Genomic DNA, 26279 nt, shown 5'->3' with positions numbered 1-26279 from the left:
AAAATTGTTTTTTATTTAACAAAGCCCTGCTGCCTCTCCGGGAACCATCACCTTATCGTGGTTTGAGAGGTTTGTGTGTCCCTATGAACCTGAGGGCTGTGTTGTCTGGAGCTGTGTGCTCCTGGTAGGGTCTCCCAAGGCAAAGTGGTCTCAGGTGAGGGGCCAGACAAAGAATGGTTAAAAAACCCTATGAGCCAACGAGGAAGAGGTGAAGTTACCCTGCCCGGAGGAAGCGCGGGGCCCCCGTCTGGAGCCAGGCCCAGATGGCGAGCTCGTCAGCGAGCGCCTGGTGGCCGGGTTTGCCACGGAGCCCGGTCGGGCACAGCCCGAAGAAGCAACGTGGAAACTCCCTCTCCATCCCATAGGCCCACCACCTGTGGGAGGAACCGCTGGGGTCGGGTGCGCTGCCACACGGGTGGCAGTGAAGGTCAGGGGCTTCGACAGACCAGACCCAGGCTGCAGACGCTGGTTCTGGGGACGTGGAATGTCACCTCTCTGTGGGGGAAGGAGCCGGAGCTTGTGCAGGAGGTGGAGCGCTACCGGTTAGATCTGGTGGGGCTTACCTCTACGCACAGTCTCGGTTCTGGAACCATACTCCTTTCTTCTCCGGAGTTGCCCAGGGTGTGAGGCGCCGGGCGGGTGTGGGGATACTCATAAGCCCCCGGCTGAGCGCCACTATGTTGGAGTTTACCCCGGTGGACGAGAGGGTCACCTCCCTACGCTTGCGGGTTGTGGGGGGGAAAACTCTGACTGTTGTTTGTGCATATGCACCAAACAGGAGTTCGGAGTATTCGGCCTTCTTGAAGACCTTGAGTGGAGTCCTGTATGGGGCTCCAGTGGGGGACTCCATAGTTCTGCTGGGGGACTTCAACGCACACGTGGGCAATGATGGAGACACATGGAGAGGCATGATTGGGAGGAATCGCCTCCCTGATCTAAACCAGAGTGGTTGTTTATTGTTGGACTTCTGTGCTAGTCATGGATTGTCTATAACGAACACCATGTTCGAACATAGGGATGCTCATAAGTGTACTTGGTATCAGAGCACCCTAGGCCAAAGATCAATGATCGATTTTATAATCGTTTCATCTGATCTGAGGCAGTGTGTTTTGGACACTCGGGTGAAGAGAGGGGCGGAGCTGTCAACTTATCACCATCTGGTGGTTGGTTGGGTCAGTGGGTGGGGGAAGAACAAACGGGTAGTGCGGGTAAATTGGGAACGTCTGGAGGAGGCCCCTGTCCGACAGACTTTAAACTCACACCTCCGGCGGAGCTTTTCGTGCATCCCTGTGGAAGCTGGGGGCATTGAACCCGAGTGGACAATGTTCAAAGTTTCCATTGCTGAAGCCGCGGCTAGGAGCTGTGGTCTTAGGGTCTTAGGTGCCTCAAGGGGCGGTAACCCACGAACACCGTGGTGGACACCGGTGGTCAGGGAAGCTGTCCGACTGAAGAAGGAGTCTTTTCGGGATATGTTATCCCAGAGGACTCCGGAGGCAGTTGCAAGGTACAGAGGGGCCCGAAGGGCTGCAGCCTCTGCCGTGAAAGAGGCAAAGCAGCGGGTGTGGGAGAAGTTCAGAGAAGACATGGAGAAGGACTTTCGGTCTGCAGCAAGGTGCTTCTTGAAAACCGTTTGCCACCTCAGGAGGGGGAAGCGGGGAACCATCCAAGCTGTGTACAGTAAGGATGGGACGCTGTTGACCTCAACTGAGGAGGTAATAGGGCGGTGGAAGGAGCACTTTGAGGAACTCCTAAATCCGACTAATACGCCCTTTATGGTAGAGCCAGAGCTGGAGGATGATGGGGGATTGTCGTCAATTTCCCTGGTGGAAGTTGCTGAGGTAGTTAAATAATTCTACAGTGGCAAAGCCCCAGGGATTGATGAGATCCGTCCAGAAATGCTTAAGGCTCTGGGTGTGGAGGGGTTGTCTTGGTTGACACGCCTCTTCAACATTGCGTGGAAGTCTGGGACAGTGCCAAAGGAGTGGCAGCCCTGGTGGTTGTTCCCCTTTTCAAAAAGGGGGACCAGAGGGTGTGTGCCAATTACAGGGGTATCACACTTCTCAGCCTCCCCGGTAAAGTCTACTCCAAGGTGCTGGAAAGGAGGGTTCCGTCCTGGTCGTGGAACAACGGACCAGATCATTACTCTCGCAAGGATCCTGGAGGGAGCCTGGGAGTATGCCCAACCAGTCTACATGTGTTTTGTGGATCTGGAGAAGGCGTATGACCGGGTTCCCCGGGAATACTGTGGGAGGTAACTGCAGGAGTATGGGGTGAGGGGGTCCCTTCTCAGGGCCATCCAATCTTTACAACCAAAGCGAGAGCTGTGTCCGGGTTCTCGGCAGTAAGTCGGTATCGTTTCAGGTGAGGGTTGGCCTCCGCCAGGGCTGCGCTTTGTCACCAATCATGTTTGTAGTATTTATGGACAGGATATCGAGGCGTAGTCGGGGTCGAGAGGGGTTGCAGTTCGGTGGGCTGGGGATCTCATCGCTGCTCTTTGCAGATGATGTGGTCCTGATGGCATCATCGGCCTGTGACCTTCAGCACTCACTGGATCGGTTCGCAGCCGAGTGTGAAGCGGTTGGGATGAGGATCAGCACCTCTAAATCGGAGGCCATGGTTCTCAGCAGGAAACCGATGGAGTGCCTTCTCCAGGTAGGGAATGAGTCCTTACCCCAAGTGAAGGAGTTCAAGTACCTTGGTGTCTTGTTCGCGAGTGAGGGGACAATGGAGCGGGAGATTAGTCGGAGAATCGGCGCAGCGGGTGCGGTATTACATTCAATTTATCGCACCGTTGTGACAAAAAGAGAGCTGAGCCAGAAGGCAAAGCTCTCAATTTTCCGGTCGGTTTTCGTTCCTACCCTCACCTATGGTCATGAAGGCTGGGTCATGACCGAAAGAACAAGATCCAGGGTACAAGCGGACAAAATGGGTTTCCTCAGGAGGATGGCTGGCGTCTCCCTTAGAGATAGGGTGAGAAGCTCAGTCATCCGTGAGGAGCTCGGAGTAGAGCCCCTGCTCCTTCGCGTCGAAAGGAGCCAGTTGAGGTGGTTCGGGCATCTGGTAAGGATGCCCCCTGGGCGCCTCCCTATGGAGGTGTTTCAGGCAGATCCAGCTGGGAGGAGGCCTCGGGGAAGACCCAGGACTAGGTGGAGGGATTATATCTCCAACCTGGCCTGGGAACGCCTCGAGAACCCCCAGTCGGAGCTGGTTAATGTGGCTCGGGAAAGGGAAGTTTGGGGTCCCCTGCTGGAGCTGCTACCCCCTCGACCAGATACCGGATAAGCGGACGAAGATGGATGGATGAAAGCCCTGCTGCCTCAACAGAGTGGTCCTATTATATTTAAATGAATGAAAGGGCTGCATTTTTCACACAATGTTGTCTAAATACAGCTTCATAGCTCTGAAATGCCTATCACGTAGTGAGAATTAGGGATGATTGGAAAACGGCCAGTAAGAGTATCTGATTCTGTCTGTTTATCGGATTAATGCCATGCAGGCTTGTAACCCCTGGTGACCCGTGTTCTTAGAGACACGGTAAACACATTCTCTCAACCCCCACCAACCCTCTGTAGCTTTTACTGTTACTGTAGTTTTATTTTATTTTTGTTCTGTGTTTCACCACATCATTATTGTCTCGTCATTTTTCTTCACCAGTCCAGGACATGGAGTTACATTATGAATATATCTTGTTTATTATATTTCATGCAACTGGATGAAAAAAAAAAATCACAATGCTATGTTCAATTAAATGAATGCCATTAAATGTGATCATTTTTCTAATAAAAATTATTTTAAATGGCAACCCATCGCATTCACATAATTTGTCTAAAATAAGTTAAATGTAACTGAAATTTTAATTTATAATGCTTTAAATATTTATTTCATAGACAACACATGTGATACATGGATCAAACATGAATGGCACTAAACTGAAAAAAACAACTGATCTAAGTCTCTACGCAGCCTCTCTACAGCATGTTGGTCTCAGAGGAGCCAGGCTGCTGTATCTGAAGAGTAATAATGAGTTTAACTGCTTTTTTAAACCAGGGGTAAAAAAAGGCATAGATCAAAGGGTTTAGACAAGAGTTAAAAAAGAACAGAATGGGTAAAAAGGTTGAATTTGAAGGTACAACCGAGATGTAATCTACCCATGTTACGACGTATAACGGGCATACACACATTAGAAACACAAGTACAAGAACACCAAGATTCCTGGCTGCTTTCAGCTCTGATTTCTTTGCCTTTGGAGTCACTGAATGCTGGAGTGTGACACAGCCACGACAAATATTCTCAGATACAGAGCTATGATGATAGTAACTGGAACAATAAAGTTAACTAAAAGATCAATAAACAGTGAGATGCTATCACTCATCAAAAAACATGCTCCGTAGCAGGATTTATTCCTCTTTATTTGAGTCGGAAGATCCTTTACAAAGAGTAGGCTGTAGGAAACAGCACAGAGCCATCACAGACAAACACAGAATTTAACTCTTCTCGCAGTGACTTTAGTGGTGTAATGCAGAGGGTCACAAATAGCCACATAACGGTCAACTGATATAAGCACTATGTCACCTATTGAGCATACTGTAATGATGCTTGTAAGAAGAAAATAGGTAGCGCACACAAGGTCACCAAGAAACCAGCAGGATGTTGCTCGGAAGATTTCTCCAGGCATCAGCATGAGGTCCACTAGAAGGTCTGAGACAGCCAGAGAGAGGAGGAGGATGTTGGTGGGTGTGTGGAGCTGCCTGGAGGGAAAGACAAAAGCACCATTTAACTAACAAGAGTGACAGAACAACCAAGACCAGTATTAACAATGAAAAAAAGAAAGAAAAAGAGAATTGTATATTTTCCGATCCACCACATCAGTAGTAACCATATGTTTAAGTGTAGACAGTTAAAATTACTTGGTTGAGGTCACGGTGGACAGAAACAATGTTTAATATTGGTAAGAGAGTGGACATAAACAGTCTCTGGCATCAAAGTCAGACATTTGGAGCAACATTATTCAGAACTAACTCAAAGACAATTCTTCTAAATATACAGCAGATGATCACATTTTTAAGTTACAATACCTGTAGAGAGAAGCTGAGAAATTTAATATATGCTTGAAGTGGGAGATAGAGATGATAAGCAGGTTGAGAGTCACAGTGATCAGAGAGATGGAGTCCAGCATAATGGTAACTGTGTGGGACCAAGGAGACGAGGGCTTCCAGCAGGAGGTGTTTGGGAACTGTGGAAAGCAGAGCTCGTCTCTGTCCTCAACCTCCATCTGCAGAGATCTGAAGATAGCTGCAGCTTTGGCAGCTTTCTGAACAAACCTGAGTCATGTAACTGAATTATCTTTCTCACATTCTCTTCATCCCCTCCTCTATCTCAGTCCCTGTTTGACTCTGATGCTCCTCCTCCCTCGCTCTGCACATCCCACCCTCATCTTCATCACTTTCTCTGTAACCCTGCTTCTCACACTGTCTCTCTATCCAATCTCTCCTTTTTAACTCTCTACCCTTGTTACCTTTCCTTTGTCCTATTAATGTCCTACAAATTCTGTGTAAAGTTACTAAAACAGTAGTCTTGCATTGCCAGCTCTATCTCTACAGCCCTGTGGAGTAAGGTCTGGCTACACCACAGATGCATTCTGGGATAAGAGAAAAAAAAACACTTTGGCCATGACGGTGGCTCTGCAAAATATTATCGGGAAGGTGAAGGTGTTTTGGTGAAACATTACCATCCCGCAAAAGAAGACACCACATACAATATTAAATGAAGTTAACTGTTCACACAATACTGTAACCTGAGCTATTTAAATTAGCTGGACACATTATTTGCTCTTACCAGAGTATCGCAGTGTGTACTTTTTACATAGCTATCCCACCATTCAGCCCAGAGGTCCATGTTTATCCGCCGGCAAAAGTCTGCCTGATGACTCGTGTCAACTGGTTAAAAATCTCCAACGTTCCCTCTCTAGCATTTACCTTAGTGCATTAGGGTCGACAAAGGTCTGAAGGTGGAGTCGTCTTCCAGCGTTGATATTCTGGCAGCCATATCACGGAGGGAAGATTGAACATCCGACAGTGCCATAAGCACTGGGTCACCGAACATGGCCACCGGCCCGTTTTTGTGCAATAGGCCTGCTGGCCGTCTCGGGATTTTTACGCTTCTGAACGGGCTTTTTCCGGGAGGACTGGGGAGGAGGCACTGGCAGAAAATCAACCGCTGGAAAAATCAGAGAGTCACAAAGGAGGACAAATAAATCCTTGTGTGATTTGCCACTCGGAGGCTGAATATCATTCGTAAACAAGGTTTCCAGTATCTCGGCCACGGGCCAATCGCCAATGCAGGGATGAGTCGAGGTTTTACTCGCCAACTGCAGAGCGCTTAGACGGACGGCGGCGTTGTCATCCGGGCAGGCATCCTGCCCCTGGTCCAGTTGAATCGGCAATGGCCAGGTGTCATCGGAGGAGTTGATTTGCCAGGAATCCTCCTCGACAGCGGTGGAAGTCATGGCCAACAGCAGGGTGAGTAGGACCAGACGTTTGGGGCAAAACAACAGCATGAGCTTTGACGTGCAGACTGAACAGATTGCAGAGAAGCGAGCAGCAAGCACTTAGGAGCAAACTGAATCTGCTTTAAATAGGGCGCCCTGTTTTGAGCGTGTATATATATATATATATATCCCACTTACAAATATGAATATATATTTCTACTGGTATGCTTCCTAGTGACATTAATGCAGAAATATGAAGAAAAAACTATTCAACCTGTGTGTGCATGGTTAAAATTCTGAAGTGCAAAATAGTTCAGGCTACAGTACAAATATTTCTATCCACAGATAAGAATAATCAAGTCCAACCTCTGAATTTCTTTTCTAAGTGCACCAGATTGATGCATTTAAACGTTAAAATAGACAACATTTTCTTAAAAGGGGAGCATGCCCATGGACGCCCCCTCTAGGGGGGCTTGTGCCCCAGTACAGCTCTAGGTCTAGTGAGCGCACATTTTTTCAGGACGACTTCTTAAACATAATCACTTCTCACTCCCCTGAATGGATCAGCTGTAGAGGTGTTCACTTAACCAATCAAAAGCTGCCATGAAAATCATGAGCCAATCACTGCACGACATCCCTGTTTTAAACCTGTATCTCTCTGCTGCTCAGTTGTCATTTCAGCATAAGCGCACCGCCCTCCTCCTCCCCTGCTCCTCCGGTCTTCGCTCTCTCACGGCCACTGGGTCCTCTTCCGGCAGGCCTACTACCGGCGGCCTTCGGTGTTGGTCTCCAGCTCCTCACACCACCATCAGAGTCTAGGCTCCATCGAGGGTTCATATTTTGGCCCTACCCCTTTTAAAAGTTCCTCAGAATGTTTAAATGATGGTGGAGTCTAATCTCCAAAGACTGTACTGTACATTTCACGCTCATGTACAATAAATCATCACATATCTGAAACGAAGTCTCCTGATTGAAATGCTATCTTTCAAATAGAGTACTGATCACATTGAAGGCCACTAGAAGAACAGTTGTTAAATCAGCCACATTAATACCCAATCCCCTGTAATCATAACTAAAAACTAAAATGCTTTTTTTTATAATGGTTTGTTCAGAAAGAACTAAAAAAGACAAAAATAGCGAAAGTGTAGGAACATTTGCATCTCCTTGAATAGGAGTCTATGATTCATGATTTGTTGGCAAATGATTCTGAAAAGGAATCCCCACTGGATGATTTGTTAGGGCAAGATTCCACGGACACTTTCTACGATGCTTGTGATCAGAACAGTTTTGAGAATTCATCAAATAATTTAGAAGATGAAAATTCCTCAGATTGGGGAACGTTCTTGCTGGTTGTTCTTGGAAGAATAAACTCGCAAGTTCACAAGCACAGAAAACGCTGTTAACAGTTTGAGACGATGCGTTCTTCCTGTTATTGCTCAACACCCCCAGCACAGAGGCTACCTGCAAGGCTCCAAAATACCAGCTAGAAATAAAAACCACAACAATATAACCACTTTGTATTAAAACAATCTCCGGACAAGAAAACCTCATAATGCTACAACTATTGCAATAATATTGAAAAATAAAACTAATTGAGCTTTAATTTTATTGTTTATGGTTTAGCTCAAACACCCCTTACTTATTCAAAAGAGTGGAACGCGATCCCTACTATTATTAGCATATAAGTTTAAGTCAGTTTAAATTAAACAAATAAATAGCCATATGCACTGGTGTGTCCTATGTGTTCCTATAAGTGTTATGTGGAATTATCATTTCTATATTATTGTAGTGCACTGTATATGCCCAGGGAGATGGAAATTAGAAATTCTAATTATAAATTATAAAGGTTGGTGTCTCCCCTTTAGTCTACATAACATGTCATTGCACGTTACCACTTTATGTACAACTGTTCATTTATCATACAGACTGAAACTCAACTTCTAATGAATCAGAAAACAAATACACCAAAAATATGAACTAACTACAAAATATAATGTAGGCTATAGCATATGGCATAATTTAAACAAGTCTCCCGAAAAGAAACGGGTGTATCTCATAGACTCCTCCTGTGTGTGTGTGTGTGTGTGTGTGTGTGTGTGTGTGTGTGTGTGCTTGTTGAGTTTAACTCCGAAAAGACAGTTAACCACATGTGTTGTGATATTTACACAAACGATCCGAAATGGCGAAATAAAAGCCTCTTATTTACGGGACCGGTCTAAAAGACCTCCGTCTTACAGCGGGATTTCCGAGTGTGACTGTCCGAGCGCCGAGCAAGCGGCCCCGGCAGGCGCAAGCGGCCCCGGCAGGCGCAAGCTGGCGGGCGCGTCATTTTATGGAGCTCCGACAACTCCGAAAACTTTGGAGCAAATTGTCAATTCGGCAAAGATTTTCGCAAGACTGCCTATATTCGAAATATAAACAGTTCATTTCTCGCCTAAAATGTTCTCAGAAGTGAATTTAGTGATAAGATGGCGAAAATTGTTAAAATTGTCCCCTTTTTGGGCTGTCTATGTACTGGAAATCCAACCATCATTGAATGCCGAAATGAATGTTGGGATACAGGTGCAGCGAAGTTCATACAAGTTACCAACCGATGTATCCTCGGTAAATGGGCGTGTCAAGAATACATCCGGGAATTTTAACTGTTCTTGGCGAAATGCGAACTTGTGTATTGGGACAGTACTTTGGCAACACGAGATGACGTTTCACAGGGACACAAGAACACAAGTCAATAGAAGAACACATATTGGGAAACGCCCTGTGATTTGCATGGAGATGAATGTTCTGACTTGGAAGATGATAATGATGACTCATGTGGGCTTGCCGAGTGGGCTGCAGAATTCAACATACCACAAACAGTGTTGTCTGTACTTCTTAAAATCCTAAGGAGGAAGGGCCTTGATATCCATGTGGATGCCAGAACTCTTATGTCCACTGACAGATCTTGCAATATGACGAAAATGGCTGGGGGGTCCTACTACCACTTTGGAATCGAAAATGCTCTCATAGCTGAACTAACATCTTTAGGACATTTACCAAATGTGACTGATACTCTCACACTTCAACTTAACATCGATGGATTGGCCTTATTCCGTAGCTCCAGTGTGAGTCTGTGGCCTATTCTGGGTAGGAGTAAGGAAATTCAGGGTGTTTTGTGTTTGTAAGGTTAGTGTACTCAGGTGCAAGAATATGAAAGCCATTTCTCAGAGTGGTATTGTGAACAATGGTGTACATTTCAGGATAGCATTACCCAATGCTTTTATTGTGATGCACCTGCTCGTGCCTTTAGGCCATATGGGCTACTATGGGTGTGAGAGGTGCACTCAAAAAGGACAGTACATGATTAGGAAGGTGGTTTATTGTGAAATATCAGCAGAGCTCAGGACAGATGAGCAATTTGGTAGGCAAGACTATCAACTGCACCAACTGTCCCTCCCACCTAAATGATCTGGGTATAGGTTTAGTTCCCAGTTTTGTGTTAGATTATATGCACCTTGTGTGCTCGGGGTCAATGCGTAAGTTAATATTTCTTTCAGTGGCTTGCCGTCATGGGGTCACCATGGAACCCCCGGACAAAATTAACTGGGCTGCCCAGATGGGTCCCGCTCACCAGCCCATTTCCAACCCTTATGGGCCCCACATGTGGGTGTTGATAGGGAACTGACAGAGAAAATAGGCATTCACCTAAACCAATTTGTGGCAAACTGAGACCTCTAGTGGCAGCAAGGGTTGTTGAGAAATTAAATCCTAGCAGCTAAATTGTTTTCGTTCCTCCTTTAACGTAGTAAAAGTAAACAGAAATTTCTTATCTAACTGAAATATAAGAAGACAAATTTAAGAAGTATCTCTTGGGATGTGGGCAAACATTTGCCACTAACTCATCCATCAAACACTTTGCAATTCCGTAGTCCGAGGCTGGACTACAGTCTGGACTCCTGACATTTTCCTATTGCCTCAGATTTCTCTTGGACTCGTTGGTAATTGCCCTCAGACTTGTTTCGGACTTGGCCATTGGTCTTGCCAAATATTTTAGTTGGTCTCGACCAAGTCCTGCATTGCATACTTTTTTCTGAAGTAACAAAACCATTGAATCACGCTTGTTCAGAAAACAGGTATATTTTCCATTCAAAATCCATCTAGAATGGCCGTTGACATTGGTTGCCTGGTATATGCCTGGCTGCATCATATGAGGAGGCATCGTTCATTTTCATTTAGGCCACAGACACACATGTTGTCGAGCACTTTGTAGTATGGATTCTTCAGGACAAGTAATAAGTTCAGTGGCGTAACGAGCCAACACTGGGCCCTTATGTAGGATTATCAAGGTGGGCCCCCCTACTACAGCACGTGATGACGCAATGTCCACGGGTAAGCTACCATGAATAGGACAGGATAGGATCATAGAGACACAGCATATAAGAGATGAGATGACTACGCGCACCACAACAACAAAAAAATACTGCTGGTGACGGCGCACCATAACACAATGTTACTCACTGCTATGACTACACACACATAGGTGTCCTACTGGCAGAATCATATTAGAAACACAACTACAAGAACACCAAAGGCCTGTACTACAAAGCAAGATTTGGCGTTAACGAGGTAACTTCAGGTTCAACCCAGGATTTTGTGTATCATGACGGTGGATTACTTACTGGGTTAAATCGCTGTGGTAACTTATGCTGAACACTTAACCTGGCTTTTATATGTCTGGGCTGCATCTCATGTTGCTTAAATTTCCTCCTTGACTCCTCCACTTGCCTTCCTTCCGTGCATCTTAGTACCTCCCATCAAGGAGGAGTGTGAGAGATGCCAGGAAATCATGGGAGGAGAGAGAAACCGAGGAAATGTGTTTTTAGAGGGATGAGCTGTCCTTTCTGAAGCGTTACGTGAATACGTTGGCTTTAATGGCGGAGTAAGCTCCTTGATGCTCGGTCCTCTGGTCAAAAATCAGAGCTTTGAGACGGCCTTCGCCGAGGAGGGACAGAACAACTTCCGGTTCAGTCGAGGACCGAGGAGTCGAGGAGCTATCAAATAAGGGTGATGAGATACAGGCCTGGCTTCATCGTGACATTGAGCTGCCTGCTGATCCTCCTTCCTGTTAGACAGATGGAGGAATGTGCAGCAGCAGCTCAAGACATGTCAAGTTAATCACAACCACACAGGCCAGGAGTGTGTTTACAGTGTGTTGCACTTCTTGACATCCTGAACCACAGGACGGACACAGAGATGGTGGAGGGGCCTCCTCCGCCTGGGGACCCCTGGATATGAGGTCCCTCAGTGTGGCGACAGAGGAGGCCGTGAGAGTCCTGCTGTAACTCGCTCTCCCCCACTGTATAGCTTTATTAAAAGATGCCTGTGTGAATGGTGGAAGGTACTGCAGGTGGGTGTCAATGACTGTGTCGTAGTGATCCCTAAGTATGTTCATGTTATTGTGCATCCATGTGTCTGTGTTGAGTTTAACCAGTTCTAATGTATTATTGTTAGGTGAAGAGGGTTTGATGAAAGATGGAAGCCTATTAATTTGTCTCATCATTCCCTGTGGGAAGGTTCCTAGGTGTAGTGTTTTATTTATGATTTCTGAGTGGTGGATGGCCTGTAGAAGTTTGAAATATGTTTTGGTGTGGAGGTAATTATGGTGGACTGTAATGTTTGGAGGCTGGCGGTTGACCCCCGGGGGAAGGGCAGAAGAGGAGCAATAGTTTGGCTCCCTCTGAGCCCCACCCCCTGGGGCCAACGCCAGCGGTGTGAACCTGTTTTGTAATGTTATTGGTATAGTTGCCACAAAACTGCAGGACAGTCCCAGCGGATAAAAACACCTCCAAAGAACATGTAAAATGGTCGACCAGGACCGCAAATAAGAAGAAAGAAGAAAGAAACCACCTGTAGATAAAAATGGTTAAAAGTCAAATAAAAAGCCTGTTCACATAGGCCCAGTAAAACTTCAGTAAAGGACAATGCAGAGGAATAAAAACAGAAGGGGATTAAGAACGTAAAGAGAAAAGTAAAAGGAAGGTAGGCTCCTTTAAAGCTGTGAAGTAAAAGGTTACACTGAGGTTAAAATAACTTAATACTCACAGGTTCGGAGGCCTTGTCGGTGCTTAGGCCGTTGTCTGAAAGAAAGGGGCCTTCTTTAGGGACCCCCTTGGTCCACACAGTCTCCAAGATATCAAAAAAGGATAAAAAGCCACACTAAAAGTTGATAAGATGCCATCCTGTATAGGTGGGGAGATTAGTAGTCTTCAGTGTGCACACACAACAAGTTCAGCTGACTCACCCCTCAGGTCTCCTGGCTGGCTGGCTTGTTAAAACAATCCTGCATTAAAATGAGCTGTTGCAGGTTAAAATCCTCCTGTGAGATTAAAAGCAATCACTGCTTTAAAAAAAGGGTTAAACTCCACATTAAAAAGATGCAAAGAAAAGGTTGTAAAAGAACTTCGAAGTAGAGCTCTCTATGTTTCGCCGTGTAATGGCTTCATCAGGAGAGAATAACTGCCACCAGAGAAGGCCTAAGTTTAACAGAAATTTTTGGGGTGGGATCACCATCAAACCCCCCAACCGGCACCGGACTAGGACGCGAGGAAGGGAAGCAAGTGAAGGAAACGTGGATGCAATTTAAGGACCTGAGATGTACCCATAGGGTGCTCGTTAGTGAAAACAGGTGTGCATCATTAACACTTTCAGCAGCGAGGGTGTGGACTCTGACAAGAGGAGGGAGGAGTCTTTACACTGCTATGTAGTAGATGAATTTTTTTCAAAGTCTGTCTGCTATTACACGTTTGAGTCTGGACTTGAGACATTTTTTTCTATTCTCTCAGACTTGTCTTGGACTCGGTAATTGCACTCATACTTGTCTTGAACTTGACCAATGGTCTCGCCAAATTTTCTAGTTGTTCTTGAACAAGTTCAGAACTTTTTTTTTCTCAAGTAACTTTCTCCTTCAAAATGAAACCATTGAAGCATGCTTGTTCAGAAAACAGTTATTAGTTTAATTCAAAATCCATCTAGAATGGGCACTGACATTGGTCACCTATACTCCTGGCTGCATCATATGAGCCTGTATTATTATTATTATTATTATTAGAGGCCAAGCAGCAAAGCTGCGTGTACCCTATTGTATTTGCCTGTATTATTTCTTCTTCTAGTCGAACCTCGGGTTGAGGAGGAACAATGCGGATTCCGTCCTGGTCGTGGAACAACGGACCAGCTCTTCACTCTCGCAAGGATCCTGGAGGGAGCCTCTGAGTATGCCCAACCGGTCTATATGTGTTTTGTGGATCTGGAGAAGGCATATGACCGGGTCCCCCGGGAGATACTGTGGGAGGTGCTGTAGGAGTATGGGGTGAGGGGGTCTCTTCTCAGGGCCATCCAATCTCTGTACGAGCAAAGTGAGAGCTGTGTCTGGGTTCTCGGCAGTAAGTCGGACTCGTTTCAGGTGAGGGTTGGCCTCCGCCAGGTCTGAGCTTTGTCACCAATCCTGTTTGTAATATTTATGGACAGGATATCGAGGCGTAGTCGGGGTGGGGAGGGGTTGCGGTTCGGTGGGCTGGGGATCTCATCGCTGCTCTTTGCAGATGATGTGGTCCTGATGGCATCATCGGCCTGCGACCTTCAGCACTCACTGGATCGGTTCGCAGCCAAGTGTGAAGCGGTTGGGATGAGGATCAGCACCTCTAAATCTGAGGCCATGGTTCTCAGCAGGAAACCTGCCTGGCTGGGTCAGAGGGCGGGCAGTTGGACTCAATGACCAATCTTATTGGTGGAGTGCTAACCCGGAAAAGGCAAGCGGGATGAGTGACGAACACCTCTCAAAATCGGACGAAAATCTTTTTAAATGACCTTTGTCGATCTGATATGAAGACGTATTCAGCAACTATTATACGGCCTATTTCTCGCTTAAAATGTTTTCAGAAACACGAGAAGAACTATTTTTCTTATTTCGAACAAGCCGCCATTATCGGTCAGCTGGAGAAGCCAGACCCACGTGACTCATTCGTCATTTCCGGTTTTCATTTTTTTTATTACGTCTCATGCAAACGCAGAACGTACGCTCAAGTCGGCGTCACTTCGGTGTGTTCCAATTTTTGGAAGTCAGGGAGCTATCGTTACTGTACTTCAGTACATTTTTCATGTATCTGTACTTTTCTTAAGTACAATTAATAGTGCATACTTTTGACTTTTACTTAGCTACATTTTGCAGCAATTATCTATACTTTCTACTCCACTACATTTCTCAGTCATCAGTTTTTCCCCCTGCCAAAATGTCTTCCTGACCGTCACACGTTTGCAGTCCGCAGGGAAGCCTGCAGCAGTGGCAGTCCAGCTCCCGGTGCTGTTCAAGATATTACCAATCCCACAATGGACACGCCAAGACCCGCCCTTCAATAGCATTTATTGGCCAGGCGCGTACTGCTCCCGGTACTACCGCTGCTCCCAATTCTCTGCTTGGTCATATGTGAAGCATCTGTTTACATAGGGTTAAATATACAACCCGTATATTTATCTTAAAAACACTCCCGATCCTCCTCAGCTGTAAAGCCACTGTAGGATTCTCGTAGGGTACAGATTTGATCATCGGCAAATTATCAAAGAGGTTTTATCAATATTAATAAAGTTATGAATATGGTTATTAATAACTTTATCAAATCGACAAACAATCAAACCAGCTACCATACCAGCTCAGCTGGTATGGTAGCTATTTCCTGTGTTAGCTCTGTCCGAACGTAACAGATCCCACGTGTGAAGCTAGCCTGCAGCGTTAGCTCGGGAGCTACGCGGCTAGCCTGTGTCGTGTGTGTGTGTGTGTGTGTGTGTTTGTGTGTGTTAGTAAGAGGAGAAAGAGAAGAAGAATAAAGAAAAAAGGCCCTCTGATCTTTAGTTATCGATAATGACCCAGTTCCCCTCAGCCACTCAGGTCTGGGCTAACGTGTGGTTTAGGACAGACTGAGACTTCGTTTTGCTGAGGAGAACGTCACTATAACTAATTCAGTGACTAACAGCTGATTTTCGCGATTCTATCGCAGACAGTAACTAAACTCCTGAAAGGAGTGATTTAAGCAGGTAGCGATTACAGTTATACCCAGCTACTTAACATAACATAAATCAACGAGTATAGTGATCAATTTATACATTCACAGCACAGATTAATAATCACATATGGACCAGTACATGATTAAATCAGATCACATTAATGGCAACAATGGTAGCTAACCCCTTTTGCTCATTAATAAACACACTACTTATCTCTGCCCAGACGTAAGCCTTCTTACGGTGTGTTCAGTCCGTTTGTTTCTGTCCAGAAATGAAACGGAATGGGTCCCTGGCGCTCGTCAGCGGCCACGGAGAAACTTCCCTCCAAAAAAGCAGCAAGGGGCAAGTTTAGTCGACTTTGAGAAGAAAAACGTTGTTTCCTTCTCACTGCAGATATGAAAACACTGGTGTGTTTTCAAGGATCCACCGAAATAAAATCCACATTCTCCAGAAAATGGAAGTTTAGCACAAGCGCTATGGCGCCTCCTTTCAGCAACTGAGTTGCAAGTGAAGACGGGGGAGTTTCCTAGGGTCAGGTTATTTATAGGTTAAAACCCACCTGCTGTGTTTATGGTCCCGCTGAACCAATAGGAAGACTCAAAACTCTGGAAAGGGCGAAAACTACACTTTTGTAGTCTTTTGACTTCCTGCCAGTTGTGAGGAGTTTCCCTTCTGGCTGGCATTTCGCATAGAGGTGTGAATTGTCCCGGCTTTGGGGTTTACATGGAGGCCAAGATTCCTTTGTCTTGGTCACATGTTCCTTTGTCTCTGAGCACATGTGTGTCCTGTATCCAGAGGTCAGTTTAATCTGAGGCCTTTTGGTTAAAATCAGATTTAACCAAACTCTTGGTACCCAACACCACGTAATTGTTGTCCAAGCCCGTATGTTCTCGCGAAATAAATGTGTGCAGCATTCACTGTCCCGTGGGAAATAATGCAAAGTCGAGCTCCATGCAGATCACCCTGATAGATAACCAGAATTGTGAGTCAGAATGTAAACTGGGCCACACATGGTAAGCACAATTACATTAACCTTAAACTAACTTAATTAAAATGCCATGGCCCATACTGTTTTTTTTTTAATTAATAGAATATAGACATTAAGAGAATAAATCGTTATGCAAGTACTTTTACTTTTAATACTTAAAAGTACATTTAAGATCAGGTACTTTTTACTTTTATTTACGTAGGGTTGTCATCGTTGTACTTCTACTTTTACTAAAGTAAATATTTCCCTGGTTATTTGTACGTTTACTTAAATACTGAGATTCAGTACTTCCTCCACCACTGCTGCTGAGCTACACCAAACTCTTTGGAATTGTGGGTTTTATGATGAGAGGTGAGTGTCTGGCATCTTAAGGCATATTGGTGGTGGTAGAGTGTGGTCCCCCCCCGAAGCGCTTTGAGTGTCTATGATAAAGCGCTATATAAATGTATGGAATTATTATTATTATTATTATTATTATTATTATTATTATTATTATTATTATTATAAGAGCTGTGAGAGTGAACAAAAACAGTAAAGCTTTGGGTCTTAAAACCAAAATACCAGTGAGTTAAAAACTCTCTGTAGAGCTGAGAGGAGCTGCAGAGTCGGGGGATAATTCTCTGTGGATTTGTGACTGGCAGCAACCCCTCTCACATTACACATGCTAATTGAATCCCTTTTTTTAAATCTAAAGAATTCCACTTGATGAAATTATTGCATTCTCAGACACAATATCAACTGAAAAAACAGTCCTGTTCAGTAATGATTACATCATATGTTAATGAGTTCATGCTGATGCTTGTTTGTCTTCACACCTCTGCTGGCAGTGACACCTCATTGGTCGAGATGTCATCATCTGACTAACCCATGCAGGTGTGAACAAACTTCCTGTCCAGAGGGGTTCAGCACACCACCTTTAGGAGCCACTAATGGGCTGCACACATTGTTAATAGAGAGAGAAATCAAATCTCACGGGACCTGTTGGGAACTGTTTGTGTGTCTGATGATGCCCACTATACACAACAAAGTAAATGGTCATTTAGCCCATCAAACACTGATCTATTGGGAGATGAGTTTTGGCACTTCAGTTTTAGCTCTGCTAATTAAGGGGCCATCCACATCGAAACGTTTTTTTGCGCAAACGCACATGTTTTGCATCGTTTAGGCCGACCGTCCAGATGAATCCTGCAAACGCACTGCCTGAAAACGCACTTTTTTGAAAACCAGGTATCAGGGTGAAAAAATCCGAAAACGGCTCTCGTTTAGCTTCGTATGGATGGTAAATACGGATCCCTATCGATGATGTCATCGCCACACCCCTCTTTTACACCCTCTCCCACGCACACAACTGCGGTGAAGCTAAGCGAGCATATCCCATCTCCATGGTTACACCAGCTCACTTCATCTAAATACTGTTTCTGCTCCCTGACACTTCCATCTGGATTCTACACAAGATATATTGCTAACGTTATGTAGCCAACGTTAAACATTCCTAAAGTAGCTGACCACTCCAGCAGCGAAGTAACGTTAACTGCTATGGCTATCTGTTTATAAAGTAGAAGTAGACAACTTATCAACTAGCTAGCTAATCTGTCTGCTTATAAACTCCTTGAACGGATTATAGTAACTTTTACCACGGCTTACTGTAGAAAGGCTACTGCAAGAAAAACGTATAGATTATTAAAAAGACATCATTCATGGATCATTGATGTTTGTTTGACTGCCGATGTTAGAGCTAGCTAACATTAGCGCGCTAACGTTAGCTCGCTACTAGCGCGCTGCAATCATGTAAAATAAAAAGCAATCCAACAGCACATTATACAATGTAAACAAAGACACGTTTTCTTGCGGCGGCCGTCATAAAATGAGCAGTGGTGAAAGGTATTATAGTCCACGGATATATTAAGAGAACTTTATAATCGAACTAGTTATGTTATGATGGGAAGTGGAAGTGACTATGCTCTTCTTCTTCGTTTTTGGTGAATTTCTGTAGCAGGAACAGCGCCGCCTATAGGCCTGGGCTATGAAGTAGCGTATTGAGTCATTTACAAGTGGATTCGTTTGGACGCAACTATTCTTGAAACGAATCCAGGGAAGACGCGTAAAAAAAAGATCATTTTGGTACGTGTGGACGGGGCCTAAGACACCAAAGCATACACACAAACGTTGCCTCATTTGCCTACTTGCTGAAGACTTTGTTTTAATGCAGTTTTTTTTTTTTAATACCATATGATTGTAAAGAGTGCCTAAAGTTAACTCTTTTGGCCACCAGCCACACAGGCTGGGATTAGTGTCCCATTTGAAAATAAACAGGGATTTCTTTATTTTTTTATTTTACGGAACTATTTCCCCTTCTGCATCACGTGTGAACAGAATGTACAAATGTACTGATCTAACACAAACCAAGATCTTTTTCTAAACATATCTAAGTAGTTTTGGTGCATTTACCTAAACAAACTGTGACTGTTTAAAACTGCGTCAGTTAGGGTTAGATATGAAGACGGAAAAAGCACGAAACCAAAACATGAATGCTGACAATTTTGTCTGGACAGACGAGGAGGTGGCACAACAGGGCGAGGACTGGGAGTCCTACCAGTCAAAATATAAAGACATATGGACCGAATGTCTTCAGCAGTATCCTGTACCTGGGGGGACGTCATATCCACAGGAGAAAGACGCTATCTGTAAAAGTCAGATATCGTCAAAGCTGAAAGCCATCCGGACCAAGTACAGGCAGGCTGTGGATACCCAACGGAGGAGTGGCCATGGGCGAGTAATCACTCTATATTTTGATTCATGTAACGAACAACATGGCATCATGACTTTGCATTAAATTACACACCACTTTCCTAAAGCCAAATGGCGTGTTATCTGTATGCATTTTGAACTATCCACGTGTATGTCTACGCTGTATACAGCGGATGTAAACATACACGCCACGTGGCATCGTGTAACACAAAAAAACGACAAAAACACGACAGTGACCAACGTCACACGCTTAGGAAAACATTAAACAGTTGGGTTCAGGAAAGATGCATTGGGGAATGCTTAAAAAAATAAAACGGTTGAAAAGCACCACGCGCGGGACACAATCCTGGCTCTCCTGGGTGAGAGTCCTGTGCGTTTTACCCATCTGCCACCCCAACCAACCTCCTTTCATACTACTCGCAACGGCGAAAATTCACACGGAATGTTTGTCAATGGCGGCCGAACGGCATTGATCAAACATGCTAAAAAAGCGATCTTGATAACATGCAAAAACGGCATACAAATCATCAGTCTGTAACGAAATATGGGGGAGGGGGTTCGCAAGCTAGCACAACAATAGAGGCTGCAGACTTTTGCATTTTTATCCTTTAGACGGGAACGCAACGGTGGAGCATTTTTAAGATTTCCACTCTGGAGGGTGGTTTCACTTTTTTGCGTTTTTAAGCCCCAAAAAAGTGAAAGGCAAATCTGATGAAATATGTTCATGTTTTCACCTGCGACCGTAAACAGGGCCTAGAACGGGCACAGACATTGATCGCCTGGCATACACCTGGCTGCATCATATGAGGAGGCATCGTTCATTTTCATTTAAGCCACAGACACACATGTTGCTGAGTACTTTGTAGTATGGATTCTTCAGGACAAGTAATACGTTCAAGAATGTGAACATATCAATTCCTTCAGTGGCACCTGTGTTGCTTGTTAATAAAGTTAATAATATGGCCTCATTTGATCCTACAGTGCTTATTGAGCAGCAGGAATATCAACAATTCTAGTTCCTTGTTTACTTCTGTTAAAAAGTGAACCTACATAGTTACGTCATCTCCTATCTCTCCCAAACCCCCCCTCTCTCCACTCCTCTCACGCTAACCTCAACCCTCTTTCCCCCCCCACCTACCTCCCCCCCTCCACCAGTTCTTTCTGATGCACAACCCGGTCCTTCAGGCCTCTGTATGTTGGAGGTGGGGGCGCCTGGGGGGCCCAGCGAGGTGACTCAGCTCCCAATCCAACTCCCTAAACGTAACCCAAGACAACAGGTGGGAGTGGAAATTAACCCACTGTCGGCCATTGCCTGTCCCTCTGCCTCCTCCACCCCCCCCCTTCACTACCTGACACAACCCACATTGCACACAGCAATGGAATAACCAATGTTGCTCTGCCTTGCAGTAACACCATTTCATCTCTTTCACCTGGATATCAAAACGATGACAACAAAGGGACAAATGAAAAGCAAAAAGCTGATTCCACCCCAAACATCTGAGTTATCCACCTCTATCCCAAAGAGGTTCTCTGCGGCAGCGCCTGGCTCCCCAGGTCGCCCGGAACCACACACACCCCCACGCACATTAAAAAAAATATAAGACTGGTTGCTGGAGGTGGGGAAGCGGACCCTTTTTCTTGGGGACTCCAACCTCTCACACATTCCATCTTTCACAGACCCACACATACAGGTTAACAGTTACCCCGGAGCTACCTTCCACCACATAACAGCCATCTTAAAAACACTACACCCACAACCAGACGCACAACACGTCATACTTTCATTTGGACTTAATAACTGCGTCTCTGAACACAAACAGACTACCATACTCAAACAGCTACAGCAGATGGTAAAAACTGCTCACACTACATTATACACCTTTCACAGGAGGCTTAAACTTTTGGACCACTTCCAGGGAGGATGGAGGCAGGAACCTCAGGTTTTTATCTGGACCTCCTCTGCAGCACATCATACCAACCTTTTGGTTTCTTATTCTTATCAACCTCCTGCTTTCCTTTCTTTTCCTTATTTCCTTCATTTTCTTTTTTATATGACGTTTTTATTGCTTTAATCCATATTTATGTTTAATAATAACTGTGTATTTGTTTTAATATTAACATATTTATATCTTTTATAGCATGCTTTTTAGATTTTATTAGTCTTTCCTTTTCGGGGGTTAATTTTTAAAAATGCCTTGGTTGTCCTTTATAATTTTTGCTCTGCTTTATCTATATTTTAATAATAATTTTATTGTGTTTCTTTCCCTAGTCTTAATATTAATATGTATTATTATTATTATTATTATTATCATCATCATTTATTATTACACACTGAATTGAATTTTAACATGATAATACAGATGCCATTGGTTTTATGCATGACAGTGTGGTTTCTTTTAAACAGCTCTTATATAACCAAAGTTATTTTTTTAAGGGTTTTATTCACACCAGTGGTCCCCTTGTGCCCCTCGCAGCGCCCATCCCGGGCATTGCGTTTTAACCCAATCCTAACCCTAGTTTCTCCCTCTGATTAATCCCTCCATTCCTGACCTTATCCCCAGACACAACCTTTCTGGATGATGTCACATTACGTGCCAGAAAAGCTTGTACCACTGTTGTTTTCTTGTTGTTGATGTTTTAAAAGAAGCCCTGCTGCTTTAACAGAGTGGCCCCATTTAAATGAATGAGAGGGCTGTGTTTTCTAAAGACTAAATGCAGCTTCACACCTCAGAAACGATTATCACTTAGTGAGATTTTGGAACAATTGGAAAATAGCCCTTAACACCCCCAGTGGCCATTATAAGTATCTGGTTCTGTCTCTGACCCTGCAGGTTAGCAAACCTCAGAGACACGGTAAACAAATGTGTCTTTGTCTATCTGGATGATGCAGAGGTCCCTGGGTGGTTTTCATTTCTACAGGCAGTTCATCTACAATTACATATCTGTTGCTGCTCCACTCCATCACTAAACCTCTCACCCCCTCTGGAAATGTGACCCCCATATCACCTGTAGATAATCATGTCTTCTCAGATAATCTGTTTTCGAAATTTTTGCCAAAAATAGTGCTTCAAATACTACTGTCATAGAGACAAGAAATGTTATACAGGGATCAAATATGAATGACACTAAACTGAAATGATTCAAACTACTTTGTAAAGGGAACATGATCTTTTTATACTGACAGTTTTATGTGAAACACAATTACAGCTGATGTTTTTCTATACTTGATGGGAAAGTGTAGTTGTTCAGGGGTATCTTTGTATTTCTGTTTGTAACTAAATGGACACAAATTACTTGGATGATGCTTTCACCAATATAGTGACATGAATACAAAGCTTTAGTAGCTCTTTTGTTGTGTTGGGATGACATTTTTCCTATAACAAAGAAAAAAAGGGTTCCCTGGGAAAAAATACTCTTTATAAGTGTCATACTTATGTAAATATGTGATTACTTAAAAAACAGTGTATGGTGCTTATGACTCTTTTTTTAAATGCAGCAGCATCAGAGAGGAAAAATACACAACAAGATAAAGCTGAAGCACAGGCCTTTAAATTGTTTAAATTTAGACTTTTAGAGAGGAAAGGATATTTTCACGTTCTGTATGCAACAGGAACATTTTCATTCCTTTTTTCCTCAGACCGAGTCTGATCTCAGTCCCTCCAGAGCCTCTCTACAGCATGTTGGTCTCACAGGAGCCAGACTGCAGTATCTGAATCTAAAACAAGGCATAGATCACAGGGTTTAGACAAGAGTTAAAATAATACAGATAGATTGCAAATGATGGAGATGAAGCAACTATCAAGATGTCACAGATGAGTTAAAGCAGGAGTAAAACAAGGCATAGATCACCAATAAATGTTATACAGGGATCAAATATGATTGACACTTGACTGAAATGATTAGAACAACTTTTGTTCCTAAGCTGAAAGGGAAGATGATGTTTTTGTACAGTTTTATCTGAAACACAACAGGGGATTTATTCTATACTGGAAACATACATACACATGAAAGATTCCCTAGGAAAAATAAAACTGCATAAGTGTCATACATGTGTGAATTTAAAGCTTGCATTAAACAGGGTGATTAGCTAGAAAGAGTATATGGTGCTTATGACTCTTTCTTTAAATGCAGCAGCATCAGAGAGACACAATACACAACAAGATAAAGCTGAAGCACAGGTCTTTCCATTATTGTTCATACACAATTTAGACTTAAAGACAGGAAAGCATTTGTTCACCTTCTGTATTTGATATTTCACTCACTGAACAGGCACATATTCATTCATTTATCCTTAGACCAAGCCTGATCTCAGTCCCTCCACAGACTCTACAGCATGTTGGCCTCACAGGAGCTAGGCTGCAGTATCTGAAGAGTTACAATGAGTTTAACTGCTTTTCTAAACCAGGGGTAAAACAAGGCATATATAACAGGGTTTAGACAAGAGTTACAATAGAACACAAAGAGAACATAGGATGCAGATGAAGCACTGACCAAGCTGTCACCTGCAAGAGAGACCGAGAAATATGGGCAGAAACATATTAGAAACACTACTACAAGAACACCAAGAGTCCTGGCTGCTTTCAGCTCTGATTTCTTTGCCTTTGGAGTCACTGAATGCTGGAGTGTGACAGCTGTAATGTGAGAGCGCATGGCACGAGCCTGAGACACAGCCACGACAAATATTCTCAGATACAGAGCTATGATGACAGTAACTGGAACAATAAAGGAAAAAACAACATCTACAGCTCCTAAGACATAGTCAACGACCAACACACATTCTCCGTAGCAGGAGTTATACCTCCCCAGTTGAGTCAGTTCATCCTTCACAAAGAGAAGGCTGTAGGAAACAGAATAGAGCCAACAGAGACAAACACAGAGTTTCACTCTGTTGATAGTGATTCTGGTGGTGTAATGCAGAGGGTCACAAATAGCCACATAACGGTCAACTGATATGAGCACCATGTCACCTATTGAGGATACGTTAATGATGCCTGAAAGATAATTATAAAGAAAACACACAAGGTCACCAAGAAACCAGCAGGATGTTTTTCTGAAGATTTCTCCCGGCATCACCACTAGGCCCACTAGAAGGTCTGAGACAGCCAGAGAGAGGAGGAGGATGTTGGTGGGTGTTTGGAGCTGTCTGGAGGGAAAGAGAAAAGCAAAATTAAACCAACAAGTCCTCATATCTAAATGACCAACAAACATTTTATGTTATTTCTGAAACAATGGAAACAATCATTCCAAAAACACTCATGAGTTTTTTTCTGATCTAATATAGAAACAGGCCTTATTCTGAACAGTCACTTTGATTATCACAGTATGAGAAGAACAGGTGTTACATTACTAATAACATCATAAATGGCTCCCTCAAGCATCCCACTAATCTCCCACTAATGGACACAAAGTGTTCATATATCAATAACTTCAATTGTTGAGACAATAATCTTAACCTGAAGTGGGAGACTGAGATGATGACGAGCAGGTTGAGAGCTACAGTGAGCAGAGAGATGGAGTAGAACAAAATGTGAATGAGCATCACTTCAAACCAAGGAGGTGTCAGCTTCCTGCAGGAGGTGTTGAAGAGTTGTGGAAAGCAGAGCTCTGCTCCGTCCTGTGTCTCCGTCATCAGTGGGAGGAGGAGAGAGACCTCAGCTCTCTGCTTCAAACTCTGTCATACAACTGATTTATCTCTTTCTACCCTTGTCTCCACCCCTCCATTTCTCCCTCTCAGTCTCTGTTGGACACTGATGTCCTTTTTTTGCTCTACACATCACAACGTCATCTCCTACACTTTCTCTGTTCAAGTCCACATGCCTTTCAATAATCATTTTTTCTTTTCAATCCTCCGGTATTCTGCCTTTCTTTCAATCTTCTGTCACCCCCAGATTCCAGATTTTCAGATCTCAACCCAGCTGAACACAAGCAACAGCATGGTCTGGAGCAGGTATAGGCACTTTAATCCTTAGACAGTTGGACGGCAGGTCAGTGATTCAGTTTGTTTCAAGCTTACCTTGGGTTTAGGAAAAGAACAATGTGGAAACCTTAAAGGGCTACTTCACCGATTAGCATTAAGCTTTGTATCAGTAGAAACCCAGTAGTATTTTCAAGAGACCATGCTTCCCTCCCTCATATCCCCCTGAGTGAGCCTTCTCTGTAATAAGGGTCTGGAAAAAAGCCTCTGATGACGCAAAAATCTTCATTTAGCGTTATCGGAGGCATTTTTGGCCAGAGTCTATGGACTACAGCCAGCTAGTTCCGCATGTTTTCAAATCGCCCATAGGGGGTAGGACTGTCACTAGCCGATGCGACTCCAGTGTCAGCCATCTTGAAGCTAAGCTAATAACAGGGTCTCTCTTTTCAGCAGCAAACTTTAACAACAATTATATGCATTGAAACTACCACATGTGTACCACCGGGATACATTGGTACAGATTGGAGAATATGCAGGACACTTTATTACAGACGGAATACTCGACACACTACGCAAGCTTTACCTGCTACGAAGACCAGCACCTCAGCCTGCGGTGACGCTAGATGCTGCTAGCCGGTAAGGGGACATCTAAAGTGGTGTGCGTGATAGCGGAAAAGCGGGACAAAGGTAGGAGTTCGAGCTAGGTGGAAAGCTAATGCTAGCCAGCAACCAGTCTCATCCATCCTGCTTGCAAGTGTCCGCTCATTAGACAACAAACTGGACTACATCAAACAACTCTGTTATGTCATTATAATTGTGGACTACAGATGGAAAGTAGCACAATGCTAAATCTGGTGCAGCCATCTTTTTAACGTAACTGCACATTGTCCTGCTAAATAAACTAAACTAAACTAAACTTCAACGAAACTCCCAACGTGAGGTGGGCTGTGTTAACATGGACATGGACTGGTGCAGAAATTGTGTGCTTTTATCCAACTACTACTAAACAGTGGTGGAGTTTGTGACTGTTCAATGCCGACCATTCTACATTCCACGCAAATTCACAACTGTGTTTATACTAAGTGTTTACAGCCCACCAAGCGCTTATG

General features: G+C 44.0%; 1 protein-coding gene across 1 annotated transcript; it reads right to left on the bottom strand.

Annotated features, from left to right (window-relative positions):
- Positions 1-3968: 3968 nt before the first annotated feature.
- Positions 3969-24885, bottom strand: LOC114564315 (trace amine-associated receptor 13c-like). Its single transcript, XM_028591581.1, has 4 exons — positions 24710-24885; positions 23848-24399; positions 4197-4233; positions 3969-4007 (listed from the first exon to the last, which is right to left on the bottom strand). Exons 1-4 carry the CDS (start codon positions 24883-24885, stop codon positions 3969-3971), a joined length of 804 nt encoding a protein of 267 aa, XP_028447382.1.
- Positions 24886-26279: the final 1394 nt, after the last annotated feature.

Source organism: Perca flavescens, chromosome 11 (assembly GCF_004354835.1).
Source record: "Perca flavescens isolate YP-PL-M2 chromosome 11, PFLA_1.0, whole genome shotgun sequence".
In the NCBI taxonomy this organism is placed as follows: Eukaryota; Metazoa; Chordata; class Actinopteri; order Perciformes; family Percidae; genus Perca; species Perca flavescens.
The sequence above is the reverse complement of the archived record's forward strand: the minus strand, read 5'-3'. Positions and strand labels throughout refer to the sequence as shown.

Coding starts and splice junctions, on each gene's coding strand:
- LOC114564315 (XM_028591581.1), bottom strand. CDS start 24,885: ATGACGGAGACACAGGACGGAGCAGAGCTCTGCTTTCCACAACTCTTC. Junction 24,400..24,709: donor ATCTCAGTCTCCCACTTCAG/GTTAAGATTATT, acceptor CTTTCCCTCCAG/ACAGCTCCAAACACCCACCA. Junction 4,008..4,196: donor CCAGGAATCTTGGTGTTCTT/GTACTTGTGTTT, acceptor ATTACTCTTCAG/ATACAGCAGCCTGGCTCCTC.